Raw genomic sequence first — 20653 nt, 5'->3', positions numbered from 1 at the left:
TGACTTACAAAAGGCGTTTTTAAAAAGAAAATTAAAACAACATCATGTGGTGAAACATGTCATCTAGCACTGTATTTATTTATGTCCGTTGTACCTGGTGGAAAAATAAGTTGTGCGTAGTGAACCCAAGAAGAGCTAATGAGGTCATGGTTAAGAGGTAAAGCAGTTGTTGCATCTTGGATAAAAAAACGTTTAAATGTTGAATCTGTGCCACTTAAAATCTAAGACTTCATTGCCTGCATGGGACACATACAGAATGACGCTGCAAATATTATGTACAATTACATATTATTGTCAAAATAAAAATCACAAAATGTACTTTTTAAAATGAAACCTTTAATTTTATCTTCATACAAAAAACCACGCACATATTTTTACACAGTAAAAGGGTGAATAATTTTTGTAGCGTGTGGAACATATTTCCATACGCCTCTCATACCACAGCGCTTATTTCATCTCAAGTGGTTTACTAAAAAAGAAAATTACAAAATAACTTTTATTTAATTTTTTTAATTAGCAACCAAACAAGTTGACAAGTACTGGGTTTTGTTTATTCATCTGCAACTGTTCAGATGTTGGGAAAATAAACATTTTGCTGTGTAACATAAAATTAGTTGACCTAAAATGGCTGAAATGTGACCGTCTAATTTTATATGTATTTGTTAATTTCTGTATGACAGACAGAAGGTGAGTACTGCAAATGCCATTAACAATGACAAGTCTAGTGCCCAGTTGTAATAAAATCAAAGTATCCAAAATAAAAGTCAAGCCATAATTCCTTTTGAAGTTCACATTTGAAAAATCCAATTTTTTAAACTTCAACATCACATCCCTGCTGTGAAAGTAAATCAAAAACATTTAGGTTAAAAAAATAAAAAAAAGGATTAAAAAAATTTCAAACGTTTTAGTTAAGGAATCTTTCAATTTGAAGCTCTCTCTCAATTTCTCCTAAAGCTCGTCCCGAGCCGTACTGTCCAGAGGGGAGTGGAGCACGTCCGTGTTCTGGGCCTCGCGGCTGATCTCGGCCTGTTCCTGGGTTTTTCCGGAGCGCGCTTCTCTGTCCCAGTCTGTACGGACCTTATCGTTGTCCCACACGGTGGAGGTCTCCGTGTCGCTGATGTAGCCGGGGTCGCCCGTGTAGTGAGTTGGAAACACCAGGAGCGGCTCTGCGGAAAAGGCCTTCAGGTCCCTGTTTTCAAACTGCTCCATGTAGTCAGAGCTGTGAAGTAGAGAGCAAAGTGAGGAAAATAAGAAGTTTGCCAAGAGGTTTCTGCAACTGTGTGCACTTTTACTTGCTGGGGTTAAAACTTACACAGGGTGTTTGTTGTACATAATGGGAAGAAATTCATCGACGGGTAAAATCCTTTTCAGTGGCTCTGCTTTCAAAAGCTTCTCAGCACCCTGCAGGGAAATCATATAACCCAGAGTCCAATATGAATAATCTGCTTCTACTAAGTTATGAATATTTGGCACTGCTTTCTCCTTGTGATCCACTTGCATTCTTTTCCGACCAATATATCTGCACGAAAGGAAGAAGCCGAGAGGTTCGATGAGAAAAACTGCTGATATAATGTGATTGTGATAGATTAAGGAAGAACAAACTTACATAAGATCCCAGTCCAGTCCTTCATACTCAACCTCACTCATCAAATTCATCAAGCGACGTTTGAAGAAGACCTCGAAACGCAGGTCGTCTTCAATCACGAGGGAAGTTTCCAGACGGCGATCCACAATCTACAAATAACGACATGTCAGTGTTTATGAATTTCAAAACAGTCTAAATGTTCTGCATTTGAAGTTCACCTCCTTCCAGACGTTGTAGTGGGAAAGAAAGCAGCCTAACTCTCCCTTTGTCAGTGGTCGACCATGGTAAGGGTCCTGGTATCCAGGGAGCATATGGATACCCAGCGCATGAATTTCACTGACATTCATCGCTCTGAGATGGAGGCAAAGAAAGTTTATTTTTATAGCACATTTACCAAAGAAGAGAAGAAGTACACCAAGATCAAAATGGCATGATTTAAGAATCATGCAAAAGAACCGAACATTATAATGCAAATTTGTAACATATAAAAAGCTGAGACATGTGGGAAAAGCTTGCAGTAGATATTTCGCTTGTAAAATAAAATGAAGTCAGCGGGTGCTTACCATAGTTGCTAGACCTGTTTTGGCTCAATATTGGTCCATACATAAGGCGCACCGGATTATAAGGCCCACTGAAGGCATTTGAGAAAATTGAAGGTTTTTAGATGCGCCTCATAGTGCGGAAAATACGGTAACACTTTCCTGCCGTCCAAACATTTCAAACCTGTTCTACTTATAACTTCCACTAGTAAAGACACGCAACTCTTCTTTGACAGAAACTGCTGATGTTGTTAGCGCCTTTAGAGCCAAGAACACAGAATTGAGAAAGATCGAGCTGTTAACTTGGACCTGTTTCTCAGTAGCATTTCCTTATACAAAAATAACTTAAATATTAGGTTTATAATTTTCTCCTGAAGCAGATCTATTTTGGATGTAGAGTCCATGATCAGTTACAGTTGGCCCAAAGAACAAAAATATTCATTTGCAACAGCTACAGACTGTTTTATCACTTATAGAAGAGTAAACTTACTTTCCATCTACTGCTGCAGTGATCTTGCATGCAATCTTCTGCTCATGCAATGCCCTTAGCATGCGGTCCCTGCGGTCAGTCCGTCTTGGTAGGTTTATCATGAACACCTGAAATGCACATAAAAGATGCATGAAATGTAACCTCTCAATTTATCAGCAGCGGGGAGTCTTACAGAAAAGAGATGAGCAGGAGGCCATTTTTGCAATTTCCATCTTCACGTCACTCTACTCACTTCATCAAAGCCCATTTTGTCAGGTTTTTTTCTAGGGACACGGATGTATTTGGAAGGCATAAGGGGAGGATTCCGCACTGGAATGTAATATAGAAGAAGGATGCAGAAATGGTAAAAATGATACCAAGTTTCATGCTGTAGCCACATAAACGGTTTCAAAGAGCTGAAGCTAGCGACAAGGAAGTGGTTGGGAACAGTCAAAATGCAGAAAACTTACCATTAACCTCCAAGAGCGAGTGTAAGAAGCTGTCCACTTCGTCTTGCAAAGTATTGTGGGAGCGCAGGGGTACAGGAATATAACCATAGGTCTCCCTGTTGCATACAAACATTTGAACGTCTGGAAAAAAAAAATCATTAAGCTGAGTGTAACAACAAAATAAACATCATGCGTATGTTTATAAACTGGCAGCTACACGTTAAATACCTGCCATCTGAGCAGAGAATGCAAACACAATGATGTCATCAAATGCCCAACTGTATTCTGGATGTGGCGGGTGAAAGGCCAGCTGCCTGGTAGCCTGTTTCCTGAGGTCTACAAGGAATGTGGAGTGAACCATCGGAACAGCAAAACAACCTTTGCGGACTTGCTTCCTGATAGGGAGGTAGGCAGGTGTCCGCCTGTAGTAACCCTAATGAGGGGAGGTTTGTTAGCATGCGACTACATTGCATAAATAAGGTCAGGGAAAACTAAATTATTACAACACTACCTGAGAAGTCATTCCACACCAGAAGTTTGAATAGGCGCCCCGGGATTCAAGCATCGGAGCTATTATTGTTTTATTTTCTTTCACTAGCTTCCAGAGTACGTCTCGATCGGTGAGAAGGTTATCGCAATCCACCAACTGCACAGAAGAGAGTAGAAACGATGGGAGATATGCTCATGACAAGTTTATCGGTTTCTTTTTTCATTGCGGAGGAACAATTTGCAACTCTGCTACAGAATTACTTCAAGTCGCTGAGGATTGTAAGTATTTATTTTCTCTTGAGGTCATTCTTTGGCATTTCAAACAGACTGAGGTCTGGACTTTATTGGGGGGTGTTTTCAGCCATTCCTTTGTAGATTTGCAGCTAGGTTTGAGATACTTATTTAAGTTTAAGCTGTCTACCAAATTGGCAGAGATTTGACTCCAGAGTAATTTATAGCCACAGTAACCCAGGTCTTGTGGTTGCAAACCGATGTGAAACCGTCACCCTTTCACAATCCAGTGCCAAAGATGATAATCTCGTTCAACAGAGCAAACTACAAAAACTCCCACTTTTATGTAGTTGGTCACACCTGCTGCTAATAAGGTAAGGGTGGATTCGATTAGCAACACCTAGCTTCTACATTCCTCCTTAAATCCTACACAAACAGCAAAGGTGCACTCAGTTTTGTCGTGACTATTAAGACTTGTATAAACTTTTTATGCCCCGTGAATATATGTGCAGAGCGATGTCTTAAAAAGAAAAGTGACTGCGAAACAAGAGTGGGACTCTACTAATTAGCTGTAACTGTAAAACAAACCCTCAATTTCACTTTTTTTTTTCTCCGTCTCTCAAGAGAGAGCGTGGAGAAGCAATTCAAAGGAGAAGAAACTATTGCAATTGTAGATCTACGAAACCTCAAGATTACACACTAGTGCAACAGGAGAAAACAAATAGAAATCCGCACAATATTGTGCTTACAGTTCAAAGCATCAAACTAGGAGCAGTGTGAAATTGATGCCCTGTGCTCTTTGTAAATTATAACAGTGCTTTTGATTGGGCCTTGATTTTACACTTATCCACAGGCAGCAACGACAGGATAAAAATAACTCAACAGCTGGCTCAGCGCTAAGAAATGGAAATATGCATGGTGTTGTGCATTTGTATCGATGGAACAGTGTATGGACCTACCATCAAGTAATCGGCCCACATTTCACGAGCCGACTCCAGCGCTCCTTGCCGAAGCTTCATGACATGCTCATAGCGGACATCTGTCCACTGCTTTGGGCCATCTTCATCCTCGTAGCGACTTAGAAATACATCTTAAGAGTTATTCGTTGGAATTTGTTCATTTATTGATTCTGTGATTTCATGTAGCAGCACCTAAATTTATTGGAAGCTCAATGCAACAAACCTGGGTTCTTCTTTTGGCCTCCACTCCACATAATGGTAAAGGTTCTCCACCTTTAAAAGCCACTCACGCAGAATTACTGTGGTGTTGTCCTCATTGTGATCAGTTGCTACCCTGTAAATGTGCAAGAAATTGAAATAAAACATATAAAATCAGTAGGTTTGACCAAAAACAGGTTCACAATGATTTAGTGCAGAACTGTTGCCAGATTGGGTTTAATCGAGAGACTGGGTTGAAAGAACAAACCCTGACTCAAATAACAATAGCCCTCTGTTCACTTTTTATAATGTCATTGTATGCAGCTGTGGGAACTGAATTGAGTGTTAATAATCCCAACATCAGGCAACAAAAACTGTGAGCTGAGATGACATTTTTTTAGGTTAGCAGTCTGTACAAAAGAAATACACAAAGGCTACAAAAGACACAACCAAGAAGTGAAACCTTTGTCTGTTAACATTAAAACGGAAGGAAAAGATTTGAACAGTGAGGTAAATGAACCTATGTTAGCGGGGAAGTTTGACGCCAACGTGTTTTCTGTGCAACCACAAACATAAAGGTATTTTATTGGGATGTCATTTAGTAGACTAAAGCAATAATAAGGAAAGTGCCACACGTTTTTACTAACAAAATTCTGAAAAAGTTGCATTTGAATAAATAAAATCCAAAGCAAACCATTTCCTGCAGAAGTCAATGTATCACAATTTAAGTCTACATATGCATATTAGTGAACAAATCTAAAGAAAATGAACATCTGATGCCATTTCGGTGAATGAACAAAGTTAATTAAACAGATATGTTTGCTGTAACTCTGCTAGATACATCTGGATATATACTATTAAAAAAAGATAAATAATGTAACAACAAAATTTATGGTCAAGCGAAACAACAGTCTTTGCTCTAAAAAAAACTTGCCATCTGACAGCTTGATTTCTTTTTTTTTAAATGATATTTCTTAGAATGAAAGTCATAGTTGATGTTCTGGAAAGATTTCTTGTGAATCTGAGAAACCTGAATCATCTTCCTAAATTTATTTGGGCCGTTCATCTTTTACATGACTCATATTTGAATCTGAAATGTTTCCTGTTCACAAACAGATTAAACTACTTCAGAAAAAAGTAGATACTAATTATCTATAAAGACACTATTCTCTAAAACATATTCACACAAGTTGCACCTCTTATATCTGGTCTATATTTACCGTGCTGTCACTCTGCAGCACTAATTGCATGAACCAAGGATTTAAATGACAGTTTGGTGGGTTATGATTCGGAGGTTTTCGGCACCATTACAAACAGCTGTGAGCGCACAAGGCCAAGTGCAAAGAACAAGAAGTGCTTACAGCATCTCAAACCGTTTGCGACTGAGGAGCCTGTAAAACTAAAATGTCAAAAACTATTTACAGCAGAGTTAAACATCTACCAAACCATCTTCAACAAACATAACACGTGTTAACTGTAAAAAAAAAAAAAAAGAAAAAGAAAGATGAATACATGTAGATTGCGAGTAATGAGCGCACCACTTGAGTCCTGAGGATATGCTGCAAAGAGATGATGAAGAAAAAGATGAGCCCCTAAGTCTGGGTGGGCTGTTGGAGCATGTCATTTGCTTGCTTTTTATGTGAGAAACCCCTCCCTTATTTCCACCAATGCTGGCAGACAGATGTCTAAATTACCCTGAATATGACTTTGCACAATCTAAATTTGCTTTGGAATATGTGCTCGCCTCAAATAACTGAGGCAGTGCAGATTAACAGATGTTTTAAAATTGCCCCAAAATCACATTTAATGTAACAGAATAATTTCACCATTGGGTAAGGTTACAAAATGATTTGACACAGCTAAATATTTATTCTTACACTTGCTAATTTAGCTTATGTTCACACTGTCCAGTAATATTGTTTCAATATTACTGAAACAATGGTACACATGGTAAAATGTTACAATGTGCTAACTGATCGCATAGTTTTATGTATATTTTAATTTATTATAAGGTAAAAAAAAATTTCTCCATCAGGTTTGCTTTCAGACATGGAGAGATATGGAAGTGGATGGCTGAAATAAAATGTTATTTTGAATACTGAATCACACAGCTCCCCTCGTGGCCAAGTCTCGTCCCCTCCCCTCCACGTTTACAGAACTAAGTTTTGCACATAAAATTTGATCAACTGTGTCCATGTTTACTCAGCTTATTATGAGTTTTCAAAGCCAAACTGAGCGTTTAATCTATTGTATTGTGCACGATGAAATACAAGTGTGAAACCCCGACACGTTAACAGCGTGACATGATTTGGTAACGCGTCCAAAATCCCTCCTAATGCATGTCCACCGCATTTAATCCCCCCTTAACATTGTATATCGTCTTATTTAAAAAGAAACATTCCCCAAATGTGCAGTCATTTGTCTTTATTTCAGTATAATCTTACCTACAGTAACTTACCATAGAGCCATACGGTCCTTAGGATACTTGAGTCGCTCTATAGTTCCCAGAAAGTACGGCAAAGAGTGCTCGGAGTTCCTGCAGATGAGGGCGAGAAGAACCCGGGGAGCCAGAAGCGGAGACTCGGGGCTCCAGCGCTCCTCCGCGAAGTATCCCCGGACAGTGGAGCAGCAGGAGAGGAGCAGCATGAGCAGCACGGCGGGGAGGACGGCGAGCCCGTGCATTGCGACGACTATCTATGTTTTATGTGATGTTATTGTCCTATTGCACTCGTTTTAAATTATAATGAATAGTAGCTTTGCGTTTCGCACCCATCACAAAACAAGCACAGTCTGTGCAGTGTCCTGATGTTGAAGTGCGAAGTTGAGCCTTAAAGGGGTGGGATGTAGCCTCCGTCTTAAAGGGGAAACCGCAACCAGACACAAAATGTGATTTTTTTCTTTCTTCCCCCCCCCCCCATTCAATAGTGTCCTATATTTCATATTTCAGAAACGGAAAAAGCATTTCCAGGATGTCAAACCACAAGATCAACTTAATTCATTCCTTCAAAGGAAACCAGAATAAAAATGTGTGATTTTTTGCTGTCATGTTCAAAGAAAGAGGAAAACAATCTAAAAAAAAATAAAAAATAATTACATCAAGGAAACATTTCTACAGGTACACTGAGACTTTAATCACACTGGGGTATGTTTATAACTTACAAGTCTTAACACACAAAAAAGTGGTAATGCATTAAAAGAATAATACTAATGTAGATGTACAGTAATTACTTTGTTCTTCAGTAAAATTAAGACATCCAACAAATGTCCCAATGCACATTACATTCATACAGCAGCAAAACACAATGTAATTATCCAGAAAGTGTTAAGGTATGTTATTTATATGTATTCTTAAGCACAATTTTACTAATGCAGGAATGTACCATTTTGGATTTTCTGTTGATGTGCTGATTCGTCATCAGACTGAGAGTTTTAAAGTTTGGCTCCTGCACCTGGCCTTTCAACCTGGATAGTCAAGGCGGCAGCTGCAGGGTCATCAATTAGCCAAAACAATTCACCGCTGGTTGGTGCAACACGTGCAGCTGGATACGGCGAAGCTTTTCCATCCTCCAGAACCTCCTGCAAAAAAAAAATAAAAAGATGCAAATCCAATAAAATTTCACAAATAAGCACATTAAGCTCCTCTGTTTTTCTTAGTGTGTCAAAATGGTTGATGATTTTATTACTACATTGTTTTACATTTGCATATGAAAAACCCAAAAGGTTTTGGTTAATTTAATAAATTTTTCTACAAATAGCATGTTTATTGTGACTGTGAAAATAGGATTTATACACAGACGTGCTTTCCGAGTGCAAAATTTGCACACGTGTGAAATGTACATTGCATTTGATAATAAGTAGGGGCATTATATACCATATAAAAAAAATAATATAAATCATATTTTTCCAACCATCACCTTCAAAACAGTGGCTTTGCTTCCACCTGTTGAGACAAAGGCCACACAGCGTGCAGCGTTCACCACTGGGAAAGTCATAGTGACGCGTTGTGGAGGCGGTTTGGGAGAATCACTGATAGGAGCCACAATTTTCTTTGTTTCCTGCATGTGAGATACAGACAAAGGCCAAGACATAACTTTTTACACTTCATATTTCACAAGCAACATACATTAGAATCAGTGGAGATTATCCAGTTATTGATGCACTGCTTCCAGTCTTACTGAATAAGTAATTTGATGTAAAGCATTTTACTTTTTTTGCCAAAGTGGGAACTTTCATCAGTCAGCTTGATGTTGTCAGCTCATGATGGATGATCTGCCCTAATTAGTAGTTGAATTCTGAGAAGGTTGGGGATGGCTTTTATGAGAGAGTAGGTTGAGTTAAAAAGTATAATTGCTCCAATTCAGCTCTAACCCTGACATCAGCTGGACGATGGGAACAGCAGTCTTTAGCTGCTGGTGGCAAAACATTTAATTATTCTGTGTGGGGGAAATGTATGGGACAAGTTCTACATTTAGCATCAACAGCACATCTGTGCAGAAGATGCTGATGACTGACAAACACTTTGAACGTATGTTTAAACCATACACAAAGTATAGCGTAAATGATCTAAACCATCACTAATTAAACTTCAGCTCAAAGGACTCTGTCTTTTATGAGACCAAGACAAGACATGAGAGATGCATCAGGTTTTATTCAAGCTCTACTTTTCTTGAAACATCCATTTTATTTCTACTGTATCAGGTGTGACAGGGAATTACTCAGGTAAAAATAAATACAAACGGAAAAATATAAGACAGCCCGACTCATTGAAAGCCAAATAAAAAAGGGAGACTTAATTTGAGATGTGTTCACAGAAGTGGTTATGTCTTATACACTATACAGACTTTTGTTACAAATGGCAATTACCTCCAGAAGGGGATGACCTGGAAAAAGAGAACATGTGTGTCCGTCTGGTCCCATACCCAGCAGCAACAGGTCAAACACAGGAAACTCTTCACCTGGGAACACCTGTAATTTTGAATTTAAGAATTCAATTAAATTCAAAGAACCAACCAGGTAGAAAAAACATAAAAGCTTGGGATTAATTTGGACCTGTTTCAGTTTACAGGCGTAATCCTCTGCACACTCTGCCACTGGCAGAGAGGAGTCTATCGTTAAGATTCCACTCTCAGGGATGTTGATCTTGGGAAACAACTGATTCTAAAACACAAGAGAAGTCTGGCATTTACTTTAAACGCCATTTGGTGCAAAATACCTTTAGAGCCACATATTTAACTAAGTAACAGGAAATTTGACCTTGTAAAGCCCAAATGTGCTTTCTGGATCATCGAAAGAAACCAGGCGCTCATCACAGAAGCCAATCACCCACTTGCTGCAATCTGGCTGGGGCAGAGCAAGCAGCTCTTTGCTGAGCATAGACACAAGGCTTCCTCCTGAGAGACCCAGGGTGAACCTGCCATGAGAGGCTATGGCCTTCTCGGCCCGAGAGATCACCAGATGGGCCAAGACTGGACCCAGCTCTGCTGAGGAGGGAAAGACCACAACTCTTCTTCCAGCCATCACAGCACTGCAAGAAGAGAGAAAGGTTGCAAAATTAAAGGAAGTGTCAGCTACAAAACAGTTTTGCAACTGTGTGAAAAACGCACGTAGCAAGGCTTTTGTAAACATTTAACAAATATTTTATGATAAAAACTTTTATTAACCGTGGTTTACTAAACATGTCAGGCTACGTGGGAATTTACTTGTACCCTACTTCAAGTACAGGAGAACCACAAGTACAGGAGAACCACTAGTCAGTACGTTAATACAAGCGCGTTTCTTAGTACGTAGAAACAACTGCAAACCTAAAATGTAATTTTTTAAATATAGAAACAAATTAAATTTAATACCTTGCAGAGAAAATTCGAAACAGCAGATGGTCATGTGGATTTTCAGTCGGCAAATGAGTAAGTTTAATTCCATGCACTACTTCCTGAACTGACGTTTCATCAGCCAATCATACATCTTGCAACACCGCACTGCTTTCTGGTCGCTGCAGTTCCCGAAAAAGTAGCGTCCAAAATGCTCCAATTAGAATGCAAAGGTGACATTTAGCTAACATTCATCAATATTAACTAACGTTTTGATAAACTAAACAACATATGTCAATATTCCAACTCACTATTACAGCATTTTTGTGTAATTGCTATGCTTCCGCCTCACCGGTAGATGGAGTCAAAGTTTGCTTTTGAACAACTTGAGTTTTACCCTTATGCATGCCTGTACTGTTCTTCTAGCACCAAACAGTGCAACTACATGTTGTTGTAGTCATCACGAAGGAATCCTGACTGTGGCAACTCGCCTGCGTGAATTTTGCTTGTCACGGGAGACCGACGAGAAACATGTCCACAGCCTTCTCCTTCCAGACGCAGCTCGTCTCCATCATGGATGCGCTATCCAAAACAGCTGTGATGGAAATAAGCAAACTGGTGGAGATCGAGTCCAAGATGCTGAAAATAGAAATAACAAGAGGGCGAAATGAAATCGCTTCTCTCACAGAGAAGCTACAGCTGATGGAGAAGTTACTGTTCATGGCTCAAGAGCGAAGGCAGGACACAACAGCAGCAGCAGCAGCAGCATGCTCAGAGATGAGGGAGTCTTCAGAAAATAAAGCTTTCCCTGCTTCAGACAATTCAAAGTATGTATAGTGTTCAATTCTACCCGAAGCTGTTTATCTTGACTGTTTTCTTTGACCTCTAATATTTTGTATTTAAGTGCCCTGCATAGTAGTGGAACCACGTGGGAAAACATACGATCCTCATCAGAGATGGACAGTTTGCACCAAAGTGACGAGCATACTTCACCCGAAGTAAGTACCCAAGCTGAATCAAATACAGTCTATTTTAAACCTGTTTGACTTTAAACAATCATTTCAAAACGTTTCCCACATATACTCTGACAATTGTCCTGTACATTTTCAGCTGAAAAATAAATGATACTGAAATTCAACATGGCGACGCCCATAGACATAGTTTGCAGGACCGCTGATGAACATCATTGTGGGAAATCTAACTTCAGAGGGTGTTCCAGTGTATTTTTTTTCCGACTTCCCAGTCAGAATTTCCTAGTTCTGAGTATAACTGGGACATAGCACAAATCATGGATTACTAGACCTTGAGGATTGACTTTGGTTACCACTGCTTTAGTTAAAGCCACAGTTTGCAAAGAAATTACTAATGATCAAAAGAATCTCATGGTATAAAGTTATTATTAAGGAGAAATATTCAACATTTCCGTGGCATTATATATATGCTACACCATAAGAAAGGGAAGGAAGTCTCCTATAAATGGGGAAAAAAAATGGAGCATGGGGACATTATGAGGACTGGACATTTCTTCTAAATAGCTTATCCAAATTGGGTGATATTTTACCAAAACCTTTCAGGATAGTTTGTTTTGGTAAAACCACTTTGGTATCACCAGACAGACCATTTCACCCATTTCACTGTGTATACCCAAAGTGAAATGATGAGGAGGTTGCATCATAATCAAGGGTAATGGCCGAGCCAAAGTCCACAACTATCGCTGGTTTGTTTGGTTTTCAGTTGAGCTGCACAAGATAAACATCACAACATATGTGGCAGAAGTTTTCAAATGAGTTATTAGGGTCTGTTTATTTTTTTTCCTAATAAAAACCTGGCATTTTAGCAGAATTGTGTATAATTTTAAAATGTAATCAAGTGTAATTATTTTTTACGTTTGTGCAATTTAGGTTACAAACCCACCAAATGACTTGTCTGAACTGATAGTGGTAAAAGAAGAACCATCAGATGTGGATAACAGAAACACTGAACAAGACGGAACAAATGAAACAAGTGAGTTTTTAGATCGTTTTTGTTTGGCCTTTGCTACATTATGTTGGTTATTGGGAGTATTAACATTTTCTATCTGCTGTCAACAGGAAAGGATGCAGTCATGGATAACCAAATGGCTCCAAATGTGATGCAGCATCCTAAACCAGGTGCAGAACACCAGCAACCTCTGTTCACCAATAGCTTTATGAGTTCAAACAGCCAGCAGCCTCGTGCTGACTCCAGGAGTCAGGAGATGCAGTGGAATCCACAACTAACACTGGCTCACGCTACACTGCAGGAAGGAAAACAAGTGGTTCAAAATGTTGTATCCCAAAACTTCAGCGCATCCAGGAATGTGAAGCTCCACAGTTTTAGGAACTCATCTGCAAAGAGGTTTGGCTGCATGCAGTGTGGCAAGGGTTTCAGATGCTTCAGCCAGCTTGAAATTCACCAGCGAAGTCACACAGGCGAGAAGCCATTCCGGTGCACGCTGTGCGGAAAGCGATACGCCCAGAAAGGCCACCTGTACACACACCAGCGCACACACACCGGGGAAAAGCCCTATCGATGCACTATTTGTGGAAAGGGTTTTATTCAGAAGTGCACCCTTGATATGCATCAGCGCACACACACAGGTGAAAAACCCTTTGTTTGTGTCAGTTGTGGCAAGGGCTTCACAAAGAAGTGTAATCTGAAGAAACATCTGACTCTGCATCTAGATCCTAGCCTAAACGTCTATGGAGGCGAGTCGTTTAGTGGAACAATTATACACGGAACCACATAAAATGACAATGGCTAACATTTATTTCTTTTCTTCATTCTGATTTAAACAGCTACTGGAAAATAAAGTTTACTTTGCTTAAGATATAAATGTGTGTCTAACAGTGCATATTTTGGACACCTCACTGAAAGGTTTTCTGTGCAAAATATCAGAAACTAATGTTTCAACAAGCAAATTTTTTTTTAATAGTCTGATAAAGCCAGTTCCTCTTGAGAACTTACAAATGTATTAATCTGATGCATTATGAAATCAACTAGCATAGGAGAAAGTGCTTCAAATATATAGAAAACACTCCAGGAACTATTAAGTTGCTATTAGCTGAACTAGAAGACGATCATTCATTGCCTTTTTTTGTGTGTCTCAAAAACATGGTTGGACATAGTTGTATGTGAAAATAACTTCGGCTATTACAAATAATCACCACTAGATGGCAACAATTTCAAATAATGTCTAGTTTTAAGTCTGAGTAAAGATCTAGTAACGTATATATCATAGATTTTATATTATTCCCCCCTCTTCTTTTAGAAATATTTTTGCAATAGCTCAACACCGATTTTATATGTTTAAATTTGATTAATAAAGAAGCTTTATATAGCTTTTATTGCGCGTAGGTAAATTAGTAATAGAAAAAACGTGTGAAGGTGTAAAACAGAAGTTCCGAATACATTTGAAAGATAACGACAAATAATGTAATATGTGCTGATTTTGCAACCGCGACCTTCACAGGATAAATATTTTTTTTTATGAATTAATCATACATTAAAGTATTTTTTTAGTCATTAATGTTTTGAGAGATGTTTTACAATACTTGTCTTCTCTGTCCTATGACATTTTCTATCCATATAGTTTCAGCAAAATCCCTATAAATCGAGTTGAGGCAGCAACACACGCTGTTGCCTTAACATACAGTATACATTGTGGTGCTTTCGCCTATAGATTTCCCATAATCCTTTGCGGTACAGCTGTATCACATATTTGATTATAGGAGCGTCGCTACTTCGGGGGAGTAATCTTGCCGAAATTAGAAATACTCAGCTACTTTGGCGAGATGATGTGCGACAGCGCTAACAGGAGTTTTCGGACACAGCTGGCCGTCATCCTGGACAGGCTAACAAAGGCGGCTTTGGCTGAGATCAGCAGCCTGGCTGACGAATGCTCCTCCGTCCTTCACACTGAGATATCTCTGCATAAGACGGAGAACGAGGCGCTGAAGAAGAGGTGCTACTCTCTGGAGGTCCAGCTGAGAGCAGCCAGAGAGGGACATACCTACCCTGCACATGTCAACACCAGCGTCAGGCAACTTTCAGGTCAGAAGCTTGAATCAAGCCTGACACTCAGGGGTTTCCCACCCCCCCTTTTTTTTTGCTGCATAATGCACCCTATGGGCTTGTATTCTGGTTAATATTATTGTTACTTGGAGTTATTGTTTGCTCTCTGCCTGTCTTTGTATAACTGCATGTACAGAAAGGTAACAATCGGCATCAAATTTCAGTATGAGCTCTATTTTTTTCCTTCTAGATCAGCACCATTCTTCTCCAGCCATCGAAGGAGTATTTGGGAAGGATTGGTGCATGGATCTGTGGAGAGAAGAGAAGCTTCACCCTCAGAGAAGACTGCCAATGGAGGCTGCTATGACAAACATAGGAGCAGAGGTCAGCTGTGTGTCTTATTTTTGCAATTCAGTCATATGACGGACTGAATAATGAGGGATGTATTTTTAGCTGTTTCTTGTATGCTGTTGGTAGGCAGCTGACATGATGGGGAGAGAACCTGATCTTATTTTTGTCAAAGAAGAGACGTATGACGATCACCCTATTGGTCAACAGATGAGTTGTGCTGACAACAGGAAAAGTAAGAGTGGAGAGAAATCAAATCAGATTAACTGCCTACAATTTAACTGGATGCATTTTTCATTCTACAGTTGTTGGGATGTTTGAAGATGACGGCATGCTTCACAGATCCGTCGATGAACTGCAGCTTCACTCAGGGGAGTTGAATAATTTCCCCATGATGTCGGACGGACAAATGCTACAGCGGGCACAGCCGACCATCGCGGACAGATTAATAGAGGACGCAGCATTGGGCAGTCTTGTGGAAAACACAAATCCTCCTCCAGCCTCGGTGGAACCCTCAGATTACACGAACTGTCTCCAAACAAACACGACCAAAGAACTCCCCTTTCAGCCCAAACTTGTTAAGGCACCAAAGCGGTTTGACTGTTTATTCTGTGGAAAAATCTTTAACTATTTAAGCAGCTTAAAAGTGCACATCAGGCGGCACTCGGGCGAAAAGCCTTTCAGCTGCTCTGTGTGCGGAAAACGGTTTGCTCAGAAAACGTACCTGAAGCTGCACCAGCGAGTGCACTCTGGTGAAAAGCCTTACAGCTGTCCAGACTGTGGCAAAAGTTTCTCCCAGAAAAGCTCCTTAAACATACACCTTCGAACGCACACGGGTGAAAAGCCTTACAGCTGCGTGGGATGTGGCAAATGCTACGCGTATAAATATGGTTTAAATCACCATCAGTGTTTCAACTGGATGGTCAAACCAGAGGTATTTGACACAGGTCCTCTCAGCACTGCTCAGAGTGACTCGACATGCGGCAGTATATCTTTACTAACATCCAACATGGAGGAAAAATACTGATTTGGAACAAGGAGAGGCGGATTGTGGGATCTATTGTTACCTGTGCTACTGTTTGTCATATTTTTTAGCTAGAGTGGAGAGACTAACGTAGCAGTGGTTAAACAATAGTTGAGCTTATAGGTCCATTATAAGATTATTTATACTCATAAGTGTGAGTTTGACTCATCAGCCAGCAAGAAATGAAAACATCTTGCCTTCATTTCATTGTTGCATGTGTTTGTTCCTAATATATCAAGCCACAGAAGGACTGTCCCAAGAAATACCAAATTACTGACTCTGGGGAAATGGTCCTGGCCGACCTTTAAAACTACCTCCTTGGAACAAAAAGGTGAAACAAGCTTGTTCCTTTGACCAGCTTTATTTGTTCGACACTATTTAGTTCTTTGGCATTAAAATGAAACTGAAGTCATTTTTCCTGAAATATAACTAAAATTGTTTATCTCTTGGTCATATATTTAAATAAGCTCCGCAGGCTGTTATTGATGATATTGTGTTTGAATAGTTACTTTTATGGTTCCACCGTGATTTATGAATCAAAGAGAAATTGTCAACATTCTGTAAATCTGATTTCATGTAGTCTTATTTCATTCCTATGCCTAATAGAAATTGCTTTCTTTGAATGTAAAGCTTGCCTGAGCTGATTCTGTTCCAGAGATGGCTCTAGCAGCATTAATTTTACTAGCATATAACTGAAATTGAGTTTTATTAAATAAAACAAATGAACACATTTGTACATATGACTTCGTTTTAATAAAGGAAAAAAATATAACATGAAAAATGTCAAATAAATTACAAAAACATTTGTTTTCAACACTCCTACCACAATACTAAAGACAAAACATTACCATCAAGACATTAACAGACATTAACATTTAAACTAGTGTAAAAAGTCACATGATGTATTTCACTAATGTAGCTAATAAGACATAACCAGTTAGTGACAAGTTTCTGTTAAGGGTGCACAGATTGCAATTTTCTGGCTGATCGTCAATTACTGGTCTTTAAAAAGCCTGACATTTGGCAACAGTGGAGTGACAACTATAAATGTTCAGACATGACCTGATGGACCGGCCTATCAGTTAAACGTCTCAACGAAGAGCAAAAGAGGACAGTGGTTGATTTTTGGACCCTTGCCGAGGTAGATAAGATGAGTAGATGAGATCGGCTTCACATGTAAGTATCGGCTGATCACCAATCTCCCAAAATTGAGGAAATCGGAGCAAATGTATCGTCCGATCAACTTATCCGTGCACCCCTAGTTTCTGCAGCTACATGTTGCTAGGTTTAGGCTGTTTCTGACTCACTGACCCTCCTCCAACAACCTCACGATTTATGTGTGCCATTAGATGATGATTGAGGTTCACCTTCTGCGTGAAGGTCTTTCCACACTTAACACACAGGAAAGGTCTCTCGCCAGTATGGATGCGTAGATGACATTTTAAATTGCCTTTCTGAGTAAACCTTTTGCCGCACAGGCTGCACCGGTAGGGTTTCTCACCTGTATGGACAACATAGTGAATCCTCAGAGCTGATGGGTTGGCAAAGATCTTGCCGCACAACTCGCACGACTTGCTGATTCTCTGATGTAAAACAGGCGGCACACATCTGTGGGAGTTCAGCTTCTTTTGAGGGAAATGCTGCTTGCAGATGCTGCAGAAGTTTGTCTTATGTGACTTCATGTGGTGTGTCAGTGTGCCCTTGTGAAAGAACTTCCTGCTACATACATGACATGTGAACGTGTTGCTTTTTGGAGCTCTGGTCGTTTTCACACTGACCACATTCAAGTTATTAGGGAAGTCTTTAACAGTGAAACGGCTGTCAGTGCTGTTTGTCGGTAATGTCTGCTGTTCGTCGCGACTGGGTCCGACTGCAGGGCTCGATTCTGCTTCATTGTGACTTGCTTGGACAAACTGAACATCATCATCATCCTCCTCCTCCTCCTCATCATCGTCGTCGTCCTCCACTTCAATTGGTACGATATGGGCGCTAAAGTCCTCTTCTGTTGTATCGTTGATACTGATAAACTGCACAAGTGTTTCCTCTGTACTTTCTAATAACGAATCCTGCTGTCCATCCTGATCAAGTGGCAAGCTGCAAGTACTGCCATTGACAGAGTAATCCACTGACTTCTGATCCGATTCCTCAGCGATGCTTTCTTCCTGTTCTGATGTACAAAGGCAGCAATTTAACTCAGAAAGGAGGAAAAACATTGCTCTATTTGCCCATTCCACTCCAAATCTTCACATATTTCTTACCTTTATTGGAAATTGCTTCCTCATCTGAGTTAGTGGCAGCATTTGGCATCATCTCTTCTTTTTTGATCTCGGCAAGTGTGACTTGGTCCGACTGATCTGCTGTAGGCTGTTAAAGACAAAGTCTTGTTTTAATCTCAAGTTCAAAGAAACACATTTTCAAAAATGGTGTATTATCAGCTGTAATTTGAAATGGAAAGGTTGTTTAACTTCAGTTATTAGAGTCAAATTAGTTATTAGATCAATAGCCGTACAAAATAAATACATTAACTTAGCAAAATACAGAGCATAATTAAAAAAAAAAAAACAGTGGATTTCGGTAAATTCACAACATTCTACCAGTAGTACCAAGGCAGGTGGTTGAAAAAATAAACTTACAGTAAAACGTGTTAATGAAGTAAAAACTAATCAGTTCACCATACTTTACAAAGAGTTTTATTGACACATTACTAATTCTCCTGATCCCTCAACAGAAAACAGCCAACTTAATCAACTAAAGATGAGTAGATTTTTTTTAAATTGAACAAATAGCCTTCAAGATATTATTGCCTCTACCTGCGTTTTAAAAAAATGGTTGGATAGTCTATCAAACCCATTTAAGCTCCAGTTACCATCAAAAAATTGTAATTTTTTATTCTAAATTTCTAATATTTGTATCAAACGTTAATATAAGCAGAATTCATTTTTGTTTTAATGCACAATGTACTTTTTCAACATTTGTATTGGTTAAAATAATCTGCATCGGCTAAATGGATGGACTATTACAATTTAATATTTTAATCTTTGAAATAGTACGGAATTCATACAGGCCTCCTTGTTGAACATTTTATGACATATCTTGAAAAAAATGGGTTTAAGCATCATTTTGGCTACAACCTTTCTCAGGTTAATGTAAATTGAGGGATATAAATTACATTAGAAAAAAATCTTTAAAATATGATCAGTTCAAGTAATGTAATTTAATCAGCCTTCAATTAAAATCAGGTGGGCTGAAGCAAAGAAACACCTTAGACATGCAGGGCAGTGTGCCTTAATTAACATGGGAAACTGTTCATTATTATGCTGTAATATTGATTTGTAAGCACTTCGGTGTCCATAATAACACACAGAATACCCTGGAGTAACCGCTTCTCACCTCATCATCAAGAGGCCCAGGTGAGTCTGTGCATCTCTGGGGACTGCATGGATCTCTGTCCTTCCACAGATTTATACACCAGTCTTTTCCAAAGATCCCCTCTATAGTGGGAGGGCAGGTCACTGGGAAATAGAAAAGAAACAAAGGCAAGTTGGGTAAATCAAAGCGGATCACGTTTGCTCACAATGACCTGCTGTTTATACTCAGATACCATCATGATGCTTCTCGTCTCTGCTGCAGACAGTTTGCACACCTACACTGCAATAACTTCTACTTTTCTTGGGCGCGTCTCTGACCACAGTTGTTAGTTCACACTCCAGACTGTTCACTTTCTCTGTCAGGGCTGAATTGGCAAATAGAAGCCGGGACAGCTCCGACCGCAGCTCGGCTGAGTCCTGGTCCACCAGCTTGCAGACCTGGCTAAACGCAGACTTGGCCATCGTCTCCATGATGGAGGAGAGCTGGGAGTGAATGGAGACGCGGCTCGCCATGACAGACGGCAGAAGTAGAAAGGTTTTCTAGCAATATTTTAAGAAAAATGAACAAAAAAAACAAACTAATGTTCAGGTTTCAACTGGAAAATGTGCAAAATTAAAATAAAAACAATTATTTGCGGCACATGTAGCCAATGGAGCTAATAAGAGTTACCGCTGCACAAAGCGGGACCCAAATAAAAGTTGCAACAATGACGCATTTCCGGCGGATGAGGACGCGACTTCCTGGTTGGAGAGACGGAGAGACAAGAGTCGTCTGGTGATAAATACGATTTAAATTGGGACATGACAACGTTGGATATAGAAAGAAGTGACTGTAATAGTATGGAGTGTAGTGAAGAGGAAGGAAGGAGTGGGCAGAATGAAGATAAAGAGTGGGACTTGGTGGGAAAGGGTGGAAAGARGCAGCGAGCTGCCGAAAGAAAGAGGAAAAAAGGAAATGAGGAAAGCACTGAAGACACTGAKAATGACGGAATTGAAGAAGGAAAAGAACCACCAAAAAGACAAAACCTGAACATTATAATAAGATTTGATGAAGGAGAAGGAGTTAAGAAGATGGATCCAATTAAACTAACAAAAGCACTAAAAACACATGTTGGGGAAATTAAATATGCTAAAATACTGAGAGACGGAAACCTT

General features: G+C 39.5%; 4 protein-coding genes across 5 annotated transcripts; 1 reads left to right on the top strand and 3 right to left on the bottom strand.

Annotated features, from left to right (window-relative positions):
- Positions 1 to 316: 316 nt before the first annotated feature.
- colgalt1a (collagen beta(1-O)galactosyltransferase 1a) lies at positions 317 to 7754 on the bottom strand. The gene is made up of 12 exons (XM_008416057.2): positions 7378 to 7754; positions 4945 to 5055; positions 4722 to 4839; positions 3554 to 3688; positions 3271 to 3475; positions 3064 to 3183; positions 2847 to 2923; positions 2615 to 2721; positions 1804 to 1936; positions 1607 to 1734; positions 1313 to 1519; positions 317 to 1219 (listed from the first exon to the last, which is right to left on the bottom strand). The coding sequence occupies exons 1-12, from the start codon at positions 7599 to 7601 to the stop codon at positions 949 to 951; spliced, it is 1836 nt and encodes a 611-aa protein (XP_008414279.1). The 5' UTR covers positions 7602 to 7754; the 3' UTR covers positions 317 to 948.
- Positions 7755 to 8029: 275 nt separating this feature from the next.
- Positions 8030 to 11294, bottom strand: pgls (6-phosphogluconolactonase). Of its 2 annotated transcripts, none has more exons than XM_008416061.2 (6): positions 11218 to 11294; positions 10173 to 10443; positions 9969 to 10076; positions 9783 to 9884; positions 8834 to 8974; positions 8030 to 8495 (listed from the first exon to the last, which is right to left on the bottom strand). In XM_008416061.2, the coding sequence occupies exons 2-6, from the start codon at positions 10434 to 10436 to the stop codon at positions 8349 to 8351; spliced, it is 762 nt and encodes a 253-aa protein (XP_008414283.1). In that variant the 5' UTR covers positions 10437 to 10443; positions 11218 to 11294; the 3' UTR covers positions 8030 to 8348. The 2 variants fall into 2 exon arrangements, with proteins under 2 accessions (XP_008414283.1, XP_008414282.1); XM_008416060.2 differs by lacking the exon at positions 11218 to 11294 and adding an exon at positions 10766 to 10861.
- A 168-nt stretch (positions 11295 to 11462) lies between these two features.
- Positions 11463 to 16860, top strand: LOC103468766 (zinc finger protein 239-like). Its single transcript, XM_008416059.2, has 7 exons — positions 11463 to 11553; positions 11631 to 11724; positions 12628 to 12730; positions 12817 to 14797; positions 15009 to 15142; positions 15236 to 15341; positions 15412 to 16860. Exons 4-7 carry the CDS (start codon positions 14539 to 14541, stop codon positions 16131 to 16133), a joined length of 1221 nt encoding a protein of 406 aa, XP_008414281.1. The 5' UTR covers positions 11463 to 11553; positions 11631 to 11724; positions 12628 to 12730; positions 12817 to 14538; the 3' UTR covers positions 16134 to 16860.
- LOC103468764 (zinc finger protein 300-like) lies at positions 16721 to 20211 on the bottom strand. Its single transcript, XM_008416058.2, has 4 exons — positions 19732 to 20211; positions 19521 to 19642; positions 18389 to 18494; positions 16721 to 18297 (listed from the first exon to the last, which is right to left on the bottom strand). Exons 1-4 carry the CDS (start codon positions 20009 to 20011, stop codon positions 17402 to 17404), a joined length of 1404 nt encoding a protein of 467 aa, XP_008414280.1. The 5' UTR covers positions 20012 to 20211; the 3' UTR covers positions 16721 to 17401.
- Positions 20212 to 20653: the final 442 nt, after the last annotated feature.

This window comes from Poecilia reticulata, linkage group LG8, assembly GCF_000633615.1.
Source record: "Poecilia reticulata strain Guanapo linkage group LG8, Guppy_female_1.0+MT, whole genome shotgun sequence".
NCBI classification, from domain to species: Eukaryota; Metazoa; Chordata; class Actinopteri; order Cyprinodontiformes; family Poeciliidae; genus Poecilia; species Poecilia reticulata.
The sequence above is the reverse complement of the archived record's forward strand: the minus strand, read 5'-3'. Positions and strand labels throughout refer to the sequence as shown.

Excerpts from the sequence above, each read along its gene's own strand:
- pgls (XM_008416061.2), bottom strand. The coding sequence starts at position 10,436 with ATGGCTGGAAGAAGAGTTGTGGTCTTTCCCTCCTCAGCAGAGCTGGGT. Across the intron at positions 9,885-9,968 it reads ACGCCTGTAAACTGAAACAG|GTGTTCCCAGGTGAAGAGTT; the intron begins GTCCAAATTAAT and ends TCAAAATTACAG. Across the intron at positions 8,975-9,782 it reads CAGGTCATCCCCTTCTGGAG|GAAACAAAGAAAATTGTGGC; the intron begins GTAATTGCCATT and ends TCTCACATGCAG.
- colgalt1a (XM_008416057.2), bottom strand. The coding sequence starts at position 7,601 with ATGCACGGGCTCGCCGTCCTCCCCGCCGTGCTGCTCATGCTGCTCCTC. Across the intron at positions 4,840-4,944 it reads AGGCCAAAAGAAGAACCCAG|TCGCTACGAGGATGAAGATG; the intron begins GTTTGTTGCATT and ends TGTATTTCTAAG. Across the intron at positions 1,937-2,614 it reads ACTGCAGCAGTAGATGGAAA|AGCGATGAATGTCAGTGAAA; the intron begins GTAAGTTTACTC and ends CCTCCATCTCAG.
- LOC103468766 (XM_008416059.2), top strand. The coding sequence starts at position 14,539 with ATGATGTGCGACAGCGCTAACAGGAGTTTTCGGACACAGCTGGCCGTC. Across the intron at positions 14,798-15,008 it reads CAGCGTCAGGCAACTTTCAG|ATCAGCACCATTCTTCTCCA; the intron begins GTCAGAAGCTTG and ends TTTTCCTTCTAG. Across the intron at positions 15,143-15,235 it reads TGACAAACATAGGAGCAGAG|GCAGCTGACATGATGGGGAG; the intron begins GTCAGCTGTGTG and ends TGCTGTTGGTAG.
- LOC103468764 (XM_008416058.2), bottom strand. The coding sequence starts at position 20,011 with ATGGCGAGCCGCGTCTCCATTCACTCCCAGCTCTCCTCCATCATGGAG. Across the intron at positions 18,495-19,520 it reads CTGGGCCTCTTGATGATGAG|CCTACAGCAGATCAGTCGGA; the intron begins GTGAGAAGCGGT and ends TGTCTTTAACAG. Across the intron at positions 18,298-18,388 it reads GGAAGCAATTTCCAATAAAG|AACAGGAAGAAAGCATCGCT; the intron begins GTAAGAAATATG and ends TTTGTACATCAG.